Source organism: Mchenga conophoros, linkage group LG7, assembly GCF_057382185.1.
Source record: "Mchenga conophoros isolate Kocher_MC1m ecotype Shallow Benthic linkage group LG7, M_conophoros_male_GT1.1, whole genome shotgun sequence".
Taxonomy (NCBI): Eukaryota; Metazoa; Chordata; class Actinopteri; order Cichliformes; family Cichlidae; genus Mchenga; species Mchenga conophoros.
This window is the reverse complement of record NC_140532.1, coordinates 63,058,346-63,076,138: the sequence shown is the minus strand read 5'-3', so window position 1 is coordinate 63,076,138 and position 17,793 is coordinate 63,058,346. Positions and strand designations below refer to the sequence as shown.

General features: G+C 39.6%; 1 protein-coding gene across 1 annotated transcript in view; it reads right to left on the bottom strand.

Annotated features, from left to right (window-relative positions):
- spon1b (spondin 1b) overlaps window positions 1-17,793 on the bottom strand; it is a 128,262-nt gene that overhangs the window by 13,601 nt on the left and 96,868 nt on the right. The window contains exons 7-11 of the mRNA XM_085280700.1: window positions 17,530-17,594; window positions 14,595-14,796; window positions 9,718-9,858; window positions 7,582-7,657; window positions 4,548-4,730 (exon numbers count right to left, since the gene is read on the bottom strand). Coding sequence (XP_085136826.1) covers window positions 4,548-4,730; window positions 7,582-7,657; window positions 9,718-9,858; window positions 14,595-14,796; window positions 17,530-17,594 — 667 coding nt within the window. The remainder of the gene's footprint in view (window positions 1-4,547; window positions 4,731-7,581; window positions 7,658-9,717; window positions 9,859-14,594; window positions 14,797-17,529; window positions 17,595-17,793) is intronic.

Here is a 17,793-nt window from a genome sequence, read left to right as displayed (position 1 = left end):
CTGTGAAATGATGACTCGGCTTAATGGCAAAGAGAAAAAGCAATGAGCCCAGGTGGTGTAGTGTCCAGGTTTCCTGTAGTGAGGTCTCTGCCCTCTCTTCAGGGGAACACAAATGCATTTCACTTGTGTTTTTTAGGTCAGGACACCTTTACAGAATACAAAAACTTCCTGCTAAAGCTAAACTTTGAATAGTGTGATGAGCTTTTTTAACAGACTGAATTTGAAATTGTGAAGAGAAGAGACTCATTAGTTTGTTGAAGCATTTTTAAAAATGGTTGTTGTCATGTTAGTTATACATTCAGTCACTTACATTACAATTTCTATTCCATCGGACATGAGATTTATTTTTCCAAACCAGCCACGAGAAACCAACTTATCTATCTGGCATTACCATTTTAAGGGGGCACTGATGTGTAACCATGCCAACATACTGGTTTTGCTAAGGTTTGATGATGTGGAGCAGAGTGAGGTAAAAAACAGTTCAGCACTCCCCAGCTTTCCTCTGGGTGCAGAAGACAAGTGAGTGTTGGCTGCTTTGATTATTGCTGTCGTAGAGCACAGGTTGAAAATGCTTAACAATTTAACATCAATGAATATAACTCTGGTTATACAACCTGTGTAAAATGTCAAGAAAACACCTGCTAACTGTTTAACCACAGTTAGCAACAGTTCATTCTTTTCTGATACAGGATTCTAGCTTTTCAACAGCACTGAGTCTTCTTTGTCGTAGTTTTCATTCTGGCTGAAATACACACAGACATCCATGTAAATGATGTCTGGATGGGAGCATATCCTCTAAAACCTGTATATACCTTTCAGCACTGATTGGCAGCTTGACCATCTGCAAAGGCACAATGTGGATGTGCATAAAGCAAAGAAGAAACTGCCTCTCTGAGATGCTCTTTTTACACCCAGTCATGTTAGTGACCTGTTGCCAGTTAAGCTAATGAGTTGGTTTTCAGTACCACTTACATTTTCATTTACACTGTTTCCGTATCCCAACTTTGGAGACATGTTGCAGTCATAAAATTCAAAATAAACCAATATATTTTATGACATAAGTAAATGTCTCAGTTTAAATATTTGTTCTTTTGTGAGTACAGTTTGGACTTTAATCGTTGAATTCTTTATAGTTACTTTTTACACAGTGTCCTAACATTTTTGGAATTTTAGTGATTTAGTGATTAATCAGAGTTCAAAAATTACACTTTAGCATCTTTAATAAATTTTAATAATTTTAACAACTGAATGAAATTTCAAAATTGTGGTTAACCTGAAATCTCTATTCAAACTTTTGGACCCAAGAAAGTCGCAAACTAAATACCATTTGGCCTTATAAATACACTATCAGCATTATTAGTGCCATTTTACATACTGGGGATCTTAACACCTGACAAATTTATATTTATTTATTATTACAGATCGTAATTTATGTTGATAACTTGGTTAAAAGATGCTTAAAGGATTTGTGAATGTGTTCACTGCAGTAGTACATTTAGTTGAAGATCAGATTGAAACTGAGATTTGAGCCAATTTATGTCACTCAAGGAATTAACAGCAACTTTTAATTTATTTTACACTAGGGGGCAGCAGGAAGACACAAACAATGCTGATTTGGCTTGTGGCAAACTTACTAGTCATAATAACGTACCTTTTTGAAATGAAACAAGGGTCGAGAATATAACAATAAACACAAAAATAAACAGACATTATATAACAGAAATGTTTTTTAATTTTTTAAATCTTTTGTTTCTGTTGTACTGGCTTAAAGGACCAATAACAAGATCATACTGGAAGCCAGAAGTCCAAAACTCTAAAAGCACATTTTTAAGAGGGAGTTCATTTAGTTGTTTTGCACAGATACTTAAACAGTCCTCCAGTTGTTCTTATTAGCTTTAACAGAACAATTTAAGCTTGTTTTGACGTGTGCTGCATGTGTTTGGAAAGAATATAGACATTTAATTATTCTGCTGTCACAGCATGTGGGCAGACGTGTCAAAAACAGATGGACGATGTTTAATTAAAATGTCTAATTTACTGTATAAGAAGGTATTTAATTAAAAGTAATGGTGTCACAATTTAAAGACATTAAAGAAATCTAAATTAGTGCCACTCAAGAGTTGCTCTTAACTTTTACAGTAGGAGAAAACAAATAAATGAAATAAATGTCTATTTTCCACACTGTGAAGGACATCTTTTTTTTATTTCTGAATTTGTATTTTAGATCATTTTTATAATGTTATTTGTAGAATTGTAGAATCAGGGCTCTTTAGTAGGTAAAAATCTTCTCTTTTGGCCGTCCTCAGAAGGAATTCAAAAGCAGTTACTTTAAATTTAATAAGGAAGATGAAAAATGATGTGCATTTGCATTTTGTCAGGGTTATTAGAGGTCCTTCTACACAACTGTATAAATATTATTTAAATGGACTGATTCTTATATAGCGCTTTTTTACTCTCCCGGAGTGCACAAAGTGCTGTATACAACATGCCACATTCACCCAATCACACAAGTACTGTCTCTAAACTGAGTGCTTTTCTAACAACATTCGCACACATTCACAGTCCGATGGATGCATCGGAGAGCAACTTGGGGTTAGTATCTTGCCCAAGGACACTTGACATGCAGACTGGAGGAGCCAGGGATCGAACCACCAAGCTTCCAATCAGTATTTGACCTGCTCCTGAGCTACAGTCACCCGATATTTACTGAAATAAATCTGGCTGAGAAATCTTAATCTCTTCTAAAGCCTCCATTATTAATGCAGACAAAACTTCAACAGCCCTCAATCCTATGGACAATCTGTAGAGAGAGCTGAAGCAACATAAAAGATTTAGAGACCTTCTATAAAGAGGAGTGTGCCAGAACCCCTCCTGGTTTCCTGCCACCATTTGCTAGTAGGGATGGGTACCGGTAATGGCACCGGTTCTGACATAAACGGTAGTAACCAGACCGAAAAGCAGCGCACATTTCAGTGCTTTATTTCGGTGCTTTTTTTTCCTGAGCTGTGATACACTTCAGATTCTAGCCAATCATTTTACGTTTCCAAGTATAGTAGGCGGGCCCCGGTGCGTAGGTTCTTTTAGAGCAGAGCTACAGATTAAAAATGCCCAAGGCGAAGTGGTCAAAAGTCTGGCTGTACTTCACAGCAAAAGATGCAAACTCTGCAGCCTGCAACAAGTGCTTTAAGCTGATACTGTGATACTGTGCAAAGGAGGTAACTGATGAAACACCTGGCAACGCATAGCGTTTTTTTTTTTTTAAAGCCGAGAAATGCGCCGTACCTACTGCTGGTGTGGTGCCTGTTATCGGACCCGGAGTTAGCAACATCCCCCAAGAACCCGAAGAGTAGAGTCCTGGCCCCTAGCCCTGCCAGTGTAGCAGAAATGATGATGATGGCAGCAGCCGTTCTTCTCTGCGTGAGTAGCTTAATGTTGTTCTGTGTAATTTACGTTGAGTAGGCTAACCACGTTATTACATTAATGTATGTAAGGTGAACTAGCAAACACCATCGAAGTTACATGCGGCTGTCTTCTTGTTTGATGGCAGATACTCCCTTCACCCTGGCCAAAAAGGCTAAAATGACCAAAGAAAAAGTGGAAAACAGCTAAACATGAGAGGTTTTTGGACAAAGTTTGTGTTTTTTCCATTGTTTAAGCACTGCTTCCAGCCAAGAGTGATACAATATGTGCCCTCTAGCTGCAGAAAAGGCTAACATTGTTATCTTTTTACAAAAGAACAGCTAAACATAAGACGTTTTAGAACAAAGTTTGTGTTCTCCATTCTTTAAGCACCGGTTCGAGCACCATTTAACCACCGGCACTGTTTCAAAAGTACCGGTTTGGTACTGGTATCAGATAAAACCTAAACGATACCCATCCCTATTTACTAGTTATGCTTTGCTTGGGGATCTTATTTCACTTAATGACATGCAAATCAATTTAAAACTTTTATGTAATCTATTCTGGGCCATAGAATGAAACTACCATAAAGTAGTATTAAGTAGCAGCCAGGTGCTGCTAATCAAATGCGCCTGATTAACTGATCATCAGTAAGTGTGATGATCTCTATAAAAGCTAAAGCTTTTGCAGTTTGCTGGTGTGAAGAATTTAAGGGTGTGTTGACGCAATGCTACAATCTTCCCAGGTATTCACGTCCTTGCAAATTCACTCCAAGGTCGGAGCGGTGCTCAGAGAAACCACAAGAAAACTTGAGCACTACATCTCAAACTTAAATATTCTCAGCTGTTTCTTTCGATTGTGGTATTATGTGTTGCTTTTAGGGATTCTTTTTAACCTACTTTACTTTGTTAGATTTGGTTCAAGTGACAGTAATCAGTCTTAGGTGCAGCTAGTGAAAGTAAGAAAAAAAGTGGTTAGTCACATTTAATTCATGAGTTAACAAATTACTTTTATCACACAGAGCCAGGTAGGCATGAATAATGTTCTTCCCTTAATAAATGAAACTGCCATTTAAAAACTGCAGAGTGTATTTGCATGAGTTATCTGTCAAATAATACCTGTGTGTGTCTGTGTGTGTGTGTGTTTACCCTCTCTGCTGCATCCTGGGCCCATGCAGGGCTGGAAATCTTGAGTGTGGGGACACGGCACGCTGAGATCCAGCTGGGCCTTCAGCATCCTTTGTCTCATCCGGCGACCTTTTTCACATGTAGAGCTGCTACAAGCTGACCAGGGAGACCATCCTGAGTAGATGCACGTCTCAGGTGTGTCATCTACGAGAGAAAGATCGGGATGACTGGGAGAAGAATAATTTCATTTTTTTCAGCAAATAAATTTTCTTTTGCAAAACTTAATTTTCCCTTTCACTCCAGCAAAGTTGCTGAAGTCATTTGTCACATGCAGTGGGAGGGGTGAGGGATGAGGGACTGCACTGACATTGATTGTATAAAAACTGCATCCAAAGGTGATTACCACAGGTAGTCGACCACAAGAGGCCACAAAGTGACATCTGAGGGGGAGAGAAAGGAGCTGAAGGGAGAAGCTGGAGAGGAGTGTGATTTGTGAATGTCCTGTCCAATTATCAGTGATAGCAGAGCTATAAGAAGTAGCAGGGGTACTGGCTTCAATTAATAATGCTCCCTCAGGGCTTCAGAAAGGCAGAGAAAATGAGACGAGAGGCGAGAGAGAATATACTGCCAGGCCACAGAGACAAACGTGAGTGGGTCCAATTCTCTGGGATAAAGTGTAATGACAGGAGAATGAGGGAAGAAAGGAACTGCCAACACTAAGCGGAAGGTAAGAGGAGCGTTGAGCTGATGTGTAAGCGAAAGCGTCAAAGCTTCAGGTGGACCTGGGGGATCAGCCCAAATAGATACTCGTCTCTGTAGTGTCATCTCATGCAGAGATAAGGGAGAAAGCGAGGACAGGTAGCGGAACAGAGGAGGGGAAAGAAGCAAATGGCTCATGACTGACTGAGGAAGACATTCATTAGGTGGCAGGAGATCCTTGTTAAGAATTCTGCTGTGTGGGCAAAAACCTTCCCTCTTCTCAAAGCCACTTCTAGTAGAAATAGGCTAAAACATCTACGTGCAGCATAAACAATGTCATGCGACAACCCATATATGGGCTAAAAACCGTTAAACCATTAAAAAACAGGATTTAAAAAACAGGTTACAGCAGGCAGTAACCTCTGGATCTGAAAAACTGCTTCAGTGTCTACAAACATGTGTCAGTCCTTACAGACTGCCATTTAAAACAGCACTGAAAACATATTTACAGCCTCCTTTCTGTAATTTCCTCCTTAATAACTGTACACTGGGTGGAAAAAAAGAAACACCCTCTGTGCAGCCATTCATCTAGATCTCATTTTGATTGACGGGCATCTCAAATTTGAAAGTGGAAGTCATTTTTTTATACAACTTTTATTAGTCTCTCACATCGTTGAGGAGAAATTTTGGCCCACTCTTCTTTACAAAGTTGAGTCAGTCATTTGATGTGGACTGGGACAGAGGTGGACTGGGGACAACCTCTCAGTTGTGGTCCCCACCCCTTACTTTAGTGGTCCGGTCAAATTTGACCAGTTTGTTTTAATAGCTCTTAAATTAGCATAACAAACATTTTTCACCACCAAATTCAGTTCAGTGGGTCTTTCATTTGGTCGTTCAGTTCCCATTCATTTCCTATGAACACCACAGATGCAACAAGGTTGATTAAAACACTCAAAATTCAACAAAAGGGGGGTGATCATCACTTTTTTAAATGTTCAAGTGCAAAGTGTGCAGGATGTCATAAGGCCTTGAGGCAATCAGACGTAAAACACAATATTTATGAGTGTTTTAATTTGTAAATCTATTAGATTTGACCCAAACATGACAGGTACCACAGGCATCTGTGTACCATCACAGCACTTCAATTTAGGTCTGGACTTCGATTGGGTAATTGAATTCTTTGTCAGCTATTGTGTTGTAAATTTGCTGCTGTGTCTGGGATCATTGTCCTGTTTGGAACAAGCTGTTGGACAGATGGCCTCATATTTGACTCTGGAATACTTTGGCGTCCAGAGGAATTTATGTTCAATGACTGCAAGCTGCCCAGGTCGTGTGGTTACAAAAGAAGCTCAAATCATCACCCCTCCACCACCGTGCTGACAGTTGATACTAAACATTTCTGCTGAAATGATGTGTTTGGGTTGCTCCAAACGTGGTGCTGTGCATTCTGGCCAAATATCTCTACTTTGGTCTCATCTGTCCAAAGGACATTGTTACAAAAGGCTTGTGGTTTGTCCAGATGCTGATGTTTCTTTTTCCTACTATCATGAACTTTAAGATTTAACATCCAGACTGAGTCCTGTAGAGTCTGAATTAAAACAAAAACCTGTGCTTTTACAGAGGAAGGCAAACCTCGTGATCAGGTTGATTTAAATAGCAACACCTTGCTTCTACTTATCATCTTAATTCTCCTTCTTAACAATTTGTAGAAGACGCAACAGAGTCCTGTGAAAACTTTTTCACATAACTGTCTTTTCTATAAAGTTTAATGGTTGAATAAAAATAGAACTACTGTCATAACCGTCATAATGAACGTCTTATGACTTTATGCCAAACAGTTAACTCTCACAAACAGCTTTCATGTGCAGAGCCTCAGCCATCAGTGTCCAGACTGAAAGCATCTCTGCTGCATCACAGAATATCAGGTATGTTTGATAAGGGCAGGGCTTGCTCCAGACGCAACTGTGGAGGTCTGGAGCTGTGGGGCGCCCACCTGCACACAGCAGGGTGGAGACAAAGCCCTGGCAGATGTGTGTTATGACTGTGTGACCTTCCATCTGAGTCTCAGATGATACCAGTTGTGTCTGTAATGAGCTGTGCGTGCGTCCTTGATAATCTGAAGACACTGAATCCCTATTGTGGCTGCTCATTTTGCCAGGAACAAGGTTTAATAGTTAAAGTAAAAGTTTTGCGAACAAAGAGGCAAGTTCAAAGCACAGGAATGCAATATCTTATAATCATGGGGTTTGAATAATTAGTTAAACACTGAGGCTCTCAGGTAATCTACTATGTCTTGTTTGGGGTCTTTCCCTGAACAACTTTAATTAGGAAAGAATGTATGTGAGTGTGTGTTTACCTGTCTCCTTCTCCTCTTGTCCGATATCTGCTACTATGTCATCTATGGTGTCGGGGACCACATTACACTGCTCCCCCTGTGCACACGAGGAAAGATGTGACCACACACTTAAACACTATCAAAAGCATGTTGACAAAGCGTGACTTTGAGACTTTATTTCTGAAGTTAAAAATAGTAGTTTAACATAGGATGAATAACACTAATTTAAGGCAGACCGCTTATTCATTTACCCTTTTTTCTGCTGTGTATGTACGTACTATATGAATTTTAAATAATAAATTACTTCAAAGTACTTCATTTCAAAAAGTTTTTCTACAGTTGGCTCTCTATGATCTCAGTGAGATCTCACACTTACAGCCGCCCACCTACTCCTGAAATCTTTTGTTTATGAGGGCCAGCCAATCAGGAAAAAGGTTGGCCTAAAGGGAGGGAAAAGGAGCTAAAACAAGGTCCAGCAAAGGTCCCTGTAATTAGGGATAATTTTAATTGTCATGCATAGATACTTCAGTATCTTCACTGCAGTGAAGTATCTTTGCATGGGAATGTAAAGATGCTTTATGATACTTCAAAAAGCAGTGGAAAAACTGCATGGGTCACATGAGGCAAGACTAGTACCTGTGCTGGTGAGCTAATTTGCAAGCAGGTTTGTCATCTGCTGACCTTCACTGGCTTTGCTAACCATTATTACAACACAAACTCAGATTCTAACAAATCCCACAATTAACATAAAAAGCTCACTGATGGCTGTGTGTGTGTGTGACTGGCATTTTTATTAGTCAGATTCAAAACTTTTTTTATGTTAACTTTAAAGTTTAACCATCTACAGCAGGTGTCAAACTCTGGCCCGCGGGCCAAATTTGGCCCGCAGCCTAATTACATTTGGCCCGCGAAGCCACACCAAATTACTATTAGAGCTGGCCTACTGGTATTATACAGCTAATATTTATATTGTTTAGTATTAAGCTTTGTTTGTTCCATATTCAGTTTTCCAGCAAAACTTATTTGAGTCCATAAGAAAAGATTCATTCTTATATCTGGAGGGAGATTTTTTTTTTTCAATAAATATTAATGTTAGCCCGCGACTTTGTTCCAGTTTTGAATTTTGGCCCACTGTGTATTTGAGTTTGACACCCCTGATCTACAGCAAAGGCATCAACCACAGTAGAATTTCACATAATTTCCTATGAATTAAACTGTGTGCCTTTATTTGTGGTTGGGATTCAAATTTCCCTTATTTCAACATGAAATAAGTTAGGCGTGAAAGTACACATAAAATAGTACACGTAAAATAGTACACGTAAAATAGTACACGTAAAATAGTACACATAAAATAGTACATGTAAAATAGATAAGAGCCAAAGTCAAAATCGCTATTGGCATTGTTAGGATGCCTGGGTCGTTGACCCAGGGTATTTGAGTTTATTATATTATTTATACTTTTTAGTCTTTGGTTTCTTTGAGTTCCGTCTTATGGTTTATGTCTCTGTCTTCTTTAGTTGCTCTGTCTCCCCTATCACCTGTATCCCCTTGTCTAGTTCGCGTCTCTGTGTATCCTTAGTTCCTATATCCCCGTGTTCAGTCAGTGTTTGTGTCTGTCCTGGTCCCACGTCTCTGTTCCCTCTGTAGTGCCTGCATGTGAGTCTGTGTTATGTGTTTCCTGTTTTACTTTGAAGGTCTCTGTCTTATCTCAGTGTGTTCAGTTTACGCTTCCTTTTGTCTCGTCAGTTCTGATTTGCCCCAGCTGTGTTTCCCTCCTGTTACCCATTCCCTGATTGCTCCCTTTGTGTACTTAAGCCCTGTGTTTCTCTATGTCAGTGTCGCGATCTACCGTTTACCAAGCTGTGTGTTCTGTCAGTCCTCCGGTGTTAGTTTATTTTGATTGTTTCCAGTTATGTTATATTTGAGTTTAACATTAAAGCGGTTTTGAGTTCACATCTGTCTCGGGAGTCTGCACCTTGGGTCCTATCCCTGTCCGCACACAGCCCTCACCTAACAGGCATCTGTTTCTGCCAAATTTTTATATTAAACAACAGTGTAAGAATCGGTCCCTTTAAGGTCTCACCACAGTAAAAAGCTGCAATGTATAGTTGTGTTTATTTGAAGCCCTAAACACATTCACACAGATGAAATTTTTACCTTTCTAGCAATGCGTTCCACCACTACCCTGGCCACAGGGGTGATTGCTCCACCCTCTGGGTCATAGAACGGGCTCTGGAGGTGGTCCAAACTGGTCAGAGGTCGGATCTTCTCCTGAGGAACGGTGGGCTTGTTTGGTGACTAAAAGAGGCAGAAGAAAGGGTGTCGATGAGCTTATAAGGTGTTTAACATGAACTATAAAAAATAATAAAGCATTTATATTATAAGTGATAAAATACATGTACACGCTGACAAACCTAATGATATTAATTTCTATTATGTTTTAGATGTTTTATTGGTTTAAACATTATATAGATTGCTGCATCCCTCTTTTATGCTTTTAGTAATCTCTCTGGGCAAAAATATTCCACCATAGCAAAACTAGACAGATGCTATCGCCCAACTAAAGGCAGACCTGCTATACTGAAATCCCAATCAAAGGGCTCTTACTTTTCACTTTTATCTCCCTAGGTAGATGTCACAGAGTTTCAACGTGAATCTAAAGGTGAATCAGCTCTGACGGCTCTTTAACAATCAGGGGAAAGCGGACGTGTCCAAATAATATGCAATGGCTAAAGAACGGGTCGTGAACTGAAAGAGAGCTATTCACACTCTCCCATATTAGGATTGAGCACAGCACTTGGTCTAAGAAGAGATGGTGTCCTAGAGGAAAACATCTGCTCTCCTATATTGTGCATCCAAAATGCCAGAAAGAAGAGAGTCCCAGTCCTCCACTGAGGAATGGTTAGAGTAATTAAAGTTAAACAGCAAATATTTAGGGCATGGCAATTACTTGTGGGACAAGAATACTAATCCAATAGCGGCCTATTGTGAATGCATGTCTGTGAAACAGGCGTTTAAAACGGGAACAACATAATTCTTCTTGAGTGAAACAAACAATACAGAAGTGGCTTATTCATAGTAGAATAATTTAAAAAATGAATAGCAACACAATAGCTTTTTGATTTTGATTTTCCATTCTGTTCCAAAATGGAGAGGTGGGGAAGTAAAAAAGGCGTGAAAGATCTTATCGAGTCGCAGATTTTCCCATAAACCACCTGGTCTACAGCTTCATTTCTGTTTGATCTCACCATGCATCATTTATATCCATTCAAACAGACCCTTAATAGGAGATACTTTGTTTCCAGGTATGTGTGTGTCATAGCATGTGTTGCCATGTTCAGTGAGGAGATAAAAACATGTAACAATAATGAATTATTCTCTGTGTTCTCTCAAGTTAACACCGTCCTGTTTTGATGTATTTTAATATATTCAGCACCAGTAAATAAGCCATTAGAGGAGGTACAAAGTTACACTCACATCTCCACTGCAATAGTGTTAATGATTCTCTTCATAACTCTAGCATGGTGACGCTTTGGCGCTGTGTTGGAGCTATGCAGAGCTTTGCAGGTGCACATCTACATGTTAGAGTTGTTTATTGCCACCACAGAAGATGTTAAAATTAACAGGAAATGATTTAAGCTTTACTTTTAATTCAAAGGTTATAGGAATTAGAGCCATAAAAAAAATCTCCACTTTGATATAGTTATACATATATTATATCCAGTACAGGTCCATATTGGCTTGGATGTCGCCCAGATTAACAAGGTCCGCGTCAGGTGTTGAGGAATCAGGACACCCTGATGAGAAGTGCGCTTCTGGAACAAGATGGCATAGGTGGGTAAGAGATGAAAATAGGGTGCTGTTGGAATTTTACTACACAAGTAATCCGAGAGGAACGGGTTACATGAATAGCATGAGTGACCTATGGAATCTTTGACACCCAGGATCCAGATTGACGGCAAAACAACTAGTAGCTCAGTGTTCCAACATTAGGAAGAAGGAACTGCTCTCACAGCTGGAGATTGATGAGGTACAACACAAATGCTACAGCAGCAACCTCCCTGAACAGGGTCCAGTAACCATCACAGTGGCAGACATCCAAGAAAGGCAGGAAGAGTTGGACAGCACCAGGCCCTGACATGGTTCAGCCAAAAACCTACCTCAGTACCACATGGCAGCTCCTGTCAGGCATCATAGTGGCTAAAGGTTGTCAACAAAAGAATTGTGGTTACTGTAACTTATGCATGTTATGTATCTGCTTAACGCAAGAGGGGGTGTGACACCCTGACATATGAAACATTTTAAGTATGCTTTCTAGTGGGGATTTATGCTGAGGATTGTGATGGTGTATTTCTTCCCACACGTGTGTTTAATAAAATCATTGGTTGTTTGTCTCACACCTCAATCACAAATCGGGACAATGATCAGGCACATGGCTACAATACATGAGCAGGGCACAGAAAGGAATTGGCAAGAATACCAGAGGAGCAAAACACTGACTGACCAACCAGTGCACTGCCTGGATCGATTACAAGAAGGCCTATGACTCAATGCCCCACACCTGGATCCTGGAATGCCTAGAACTGTACAAGATCAACAGGACCCTAAGAGCCTTCATGGCGTACAACATTAGAGGCCAACTTCAAGCCCGTAGCACAAGTCAGCATTAAGTCCGGGATCTACCAAGGAGATGCTCAGCCCCCACTGCTGTTCTGCATAGGCCTGAACCCGTATAAGATCATTAACAAGACTGGCTACGGATACTGACTGTGGAATGATGCAATCGTAGGCCACCTCCTCTACATGGATGACATCAAGCTGTATGCCAGGAGTGAACGAGACATCGATTCAGTGAAGGTAACAGTCGTCCCAGTGGTAATCGGAGCGCTAGGTGAGCGACTCCCAAGCTAGGCAAGTGGCTCTACCAGATCTCAAGAACAACATCCGAGATCTCTGTCCAGAAGAGCGCAGTCGTAGGAACAGCAAAGACACTGCGCAGGACCCTCAAGCTCCCAGGCCTCTGGCAGAGGACCCGAGCTTAAAGGATAGACCGCCTGCAGGAGCGAGAGGGGATTTTTCTTTTAAATATAATGTATCAAGTTCAAGCTTGGCAATGTTGGCTTATTAAATGACCATGTACAAAAGACTCTGTTGCCTTGGTTACTGGTTGAATTCATATTATCCTCGCATTTGCTAAACTGAATAGCTTTCTTCCATCTGCTTAACGTCATTTCCCTGCTTACTTTCTCCTACATGTCCACTGGATTATCTAACTAAGACCAAAATGTAAAAAGAAAACCATTTTCTTCTTACATTTTGGTTGAAAAAAAAATTGTATTTGTGGAAGAAACAAAAAACAATAAAAACAGCTTCACTAATGTCTGCAAACACAAAAACTACAAAAGCATTTTTGTATAGTTTATGAGAAAGTGTCTGGAAGACTACGTTCCTCCATATGTCTGCATGTGGGTGGCAGGAATTCAATGTCTGATGTACAGGACGATGCATTCATTATCTCGTAGTAAAACTTTTACAACAATACATTGTTTTTACCCAAGAAGACATTATCGGCTTGGAATGTGTGCCATTTAAGGACAAAAAAAAAACCAAAACAGCAGGGTCTAGGCAATGCATAGTTACATATATTACTTGTGTTATAGCCCACATTTTATACAAAGGCTGACTCATACACAGAATAAAAGAACATGGTTACAAAAATAGCTCACTACTGCTCAAAGTTACATGTTTTTAATGAGGAAACTGTATACTTTGTGTATACTTCCTTTTGAAAATGGTGAGTAAATTGACGACACTTTTATTAATGTCCCTAATTTTATAACTTCGAATACACGTGCATATACAGACAAAAACCTTGAATTATATGAATGTGAGTGTCAGTGTCAGTTAGAGCGCTTAGGTAGAGACTATGTGATAAAAGACTAAGAAGAAACACTTCCATGTTTACAAAGTAACAGACGTGAGTTGAAAGAGGACTGGTTCTATGTAAGTGAGGTTTTTGAAAGGTATTTACCACCTCCACTCTGCAGGGTAAGCTCCTTGCTTATTCATGAGCTTGTAAACTATAAATAAATCCCTTTAGTCTCCAAACGGTGGGTTAATATGGATGAGCACCTTTCATTCCAAAAATGAAGAAAACTAAAGAAGTCTCTCAGAGTAACAGACAGGTGAAAGTCGAGAGTGCTGTGATGTGATGAGACAATTTGCTATAAATTCTGTTTAATGCCAGCACAGCCGCACAGCACTAAACCTTCTAATAACAGGCAATAAACAGTTTTATCTCTTAGAATTCACTTGAAGATATTATACTGCGTAGTCCATCTGATCTGGTGTTAAAAATATATGTAAATATTTGGTCTGGTCAGAACATCATGGAGTATTACACCATGTCTAGAGGTATGCCACAAGCTTGTCTGCTGGAGGTGCAGCGTGCTAAGAGTGGAGCCTACATGCTGGACCCCATGTTGATTAAAGAAAAGTTAAAGATTGATCTGCCACATTTGCCCTCCTGCACGAGCTGATGTTGAGCATTTGATGCTACATAAAAAGGCATATTTCTTAAAGCTAATTGTCCCATAATTCCTTAATGATTCCTGTGGCAGTTTTGTTAAACTGTGACAAATCTTCGACGCCTCTTCTGCCTGTCGCACTTTACAGGTGTCTTCTAGTGGCAAAAACGTTTGAAATAAATAGAAAGGTTCTCCGAGAGTGTTTTCAACCAAGGCCAATGCCTTATTTCACAATTTTGGCGAAAATGATCCAGATACTCAGAAAATTTTCATGGGATGAAATCACCTCAATCGGGGGTGGATGTCGCTCAGGAGGTAGAGCAAATCACTTGCTTATCGTAACGTTGGCGGGTCGATCAAATATCCCTGGGAAACATACTATTCCCAAGTTGAATGTTTGCAAATGTGAGATACACTTACATAGAAAAAGTGCTTGTATGAATGGGAGAATGAGGCATCTTGCTAACCAACAGCAAAGATCACACTTGTAGAATCAGGATACACCACCTCATATGTGACGCCACTGTCAGTGCCTGCATCCCACGGGATGAGGTCTGTCTCCAGTCTCTGGACCCAGCCACACTCCTTGGTACAGAGGTCCTCTCCTGACAGCCCCACATTCCAGTCTGGGCTGGGCCCGAGCATGGTGAGGAAGGACATCAGGTGACGTGTCCGGTCTACGGAAAACTCTGCTGAGGGAGCTGCTCGCCTAGGAATGGTGGTGGAGAAAGAAATCACAGAAGGTAAATAATTCAAAGCATATCCTAAGTACTACTGTAATGGCAGAGCATAATAATCTCATCATTATATCCAACATTCAGCTGTTGCAGTTTCAGTGAAAAACAGCCAGTTTTGATGTCATGACCTCTGATCTATGCTGCACTGCTAATTGCTCGATAATTGAGGCTCTAAAATGTCTAATTAGCGACTGAAAATTGCTCATCATTACATATTCGCTTTGCAAGTCCAAACGGTAGTGAAAGCACTAAAGCTACTCTGATTACAATAAAGTAAGCAATTTGAACTTTCTTTTAAAAAGACAAAACAAATCTTCTTAATTATCATGTATTAGCAGAGACATATGTGCAAACACAAATATTTCAGAATCACCTGACAAGTCTGCAAACAAAATACAACAAAATGAGCCAATGCTTCAGACGCCCAGTGAGTGTGTGGAGGTATAGCTGTGCAAGCATGTGTGCGAATGTTCTCATTAGTAAATATAATAGTGGCACAATATATCGCAAATGACAGACAACGCTAGGAGGGGTAATTAAACAGATGTTTAGTGAAAGATACAGTACATTAGTGTGTGTATGCGTGTGCGTGTGTTCATGCTCATGCAGTGCTGAGGGCTACAATTGTGATAAGTTTCTAATTGCTCTTGAACTAATTCCAAAGAGAGCACAGGATGCCAGAGTGTGGAACTATTCAAGTGAGCCTGGCTTTGGAGAGGCGCATAAAGAAAACCGTCATAAAACAATTACGAGTATGTTTATTAAAATGTATGCATTACATTACAATAGTATCTGAATTTTAATTATAATACAAAGTTCACTGAGTGTGTCAGAAATGAAACTTTTAGCCAACGTTTAGATACTTATCCTGCAAATTAAGAATTTAATACTGCTCATCAGGAAGATTAGCTTTCGTTTTTTTGTCATTTGCGGAGAGGTCACGATGTCTTGAAATTGCCACCTGGTAATCAGTAACAAAGACAGAAATATGAATCTCGTTCCGCTTTGTCTTTTGAAGACAAAGAAGTAAATCAATAAAAACTAATTCTTTGCTGCGTTGCTTCAAACCAGACAGTTTATTTTATGCTTTACAAAACATACACTTTAAAATAATTTTGGCTTGAAGGAACAATCTTTTCAATTGGACAGATTGATTTAGGGCCTAGAAAGTAACATATTTTTATAAATTTACAAAACCAGGCATTTCAACTACAGGAGATGCAAACTGCCCTGCAAAACAACGGTGCACCTACCAACAACAGTGGCCGGAGTTGGCCAAGCCAAAGATACATAAACATGGGGACAACATTTTACATTCAGGAAAAAAAACATGCAAACGGCACTATTATGTCTGGTTAAATGTTCCCTAGCAAATACTGCACGTATAATGTACGAGGAAGTGAGATTAATGGGCTAGTGAGATTTGTCTCCTAATGGAGACTCCCTTTAAACTTGGCTAACTCAACATGATAAATAACGGTAAACACATAACCCAGTCCCAATTTTGGCTTAATATCAGCTCCAAGCACCACATTTTCACTGCTTTCTTTCCTGGGGACATGTTGTAAGACAAGTATATATTTCCTGGTGAAGGAATACACATGCTACCTGGTAAGCCACACATTAGTATCAACACAAATGGAACCTTGCAGCAGGGCAAACTGTATGAGTCACAAACAGATGGTATAAAGGATGGATGGAGCTTCTGGTTCAAAGGTGAAGCCAACATGGAAGTGGCTAAAACCTGACAGCCTTTTATTGGCCACCAGGTGGCGATACCTGTGGCTGCAAAAAGACTTTCAGTCCTCTAGAGCAGCAGTCCCCAATCGGTTTAATGTCAGACAATATTTTCACGGACCGGCCTTTAAGGTGTCGCAGATAAATACAACAAAATAAAATGATACGACCAAGGCAAAAACTGTGGTGCTGTATTTTGTAAATATAATAATAAATGCAAATTCACTGTGTAATTGTGTAACTTTATTAGCAGCGTCCTCTTGTTTTGTTTTCGCTTGGTCCAAAGTTGCTGCTTTCATTCTACACTGCTATTAACTAAAGGTAGGCCATCTATCAGCAAGAAGAAAAAAAAAAACAATAAATACAATTAATTTCACTTTGATCGAGTGAAGAACTAAATTGATTTCCACTGTTTTGAATTGAATGAATCAAATAGCCTATAATCAATGTTCAAGTTTCGAATTTTCCACTCCAACGTTCAGCTTTCACACAAACAGTAAAATAAATATGTTCACTTGTAAACTCAAAAGATTAAGAATTTTCTGCAACACTGTTCTCTTATTTGCAACCAGTGTTGCTTATTGTTTTTAAATTGTTTGACCTTCTTTATATCGCCTATTGTGTCTGAAGCGCTCCATCTGTCTATTTTGTAGAGAAGAAGAGTCAAACGTCATATTAACCCAGATGATCAAAAAAGGTTTAAAAGTCAATAACTATGTTCAGGATACCCAAGGTCTCTGATTGGGGTTCTTTTTTTTATCATTTTGTCAGCTAATACAATGTTAAGGTAAATAATAAATAATACACAAATAATTAGGTAATAATAAAGTAAAACAAAAACTTTAATCAAGAATTTGATTTTATGGCTGATGTTTCACAGGTTTAATTTAAATTTTCAATATTTCCAACCACATCTTTCCAAGATGCACCTCACCCTTGAGCAAAACTGACACTGTAGATATACTTACAGGTTGAGAGGCTGCCACGCAGGCCACTGAGCCTTCGTTTTAATGACGGTCAGTACTTCATCTCCCTGCAGAGCGAAAGATAGAGAGACATTTACAAGAAGTCATTTGTCACTAAATGGATGACTGTAAAGGGACAAAAAAGAAACATTGAAAGAGAAAAGGACAAAATTGACAAATTGACATGACTGAGGGTGAGTACTCCCATCCAAGGACAGCAAAGCGTATTCCACTTTTCAAAGGCTTAAGAGCCTGGACAAAGTGTGT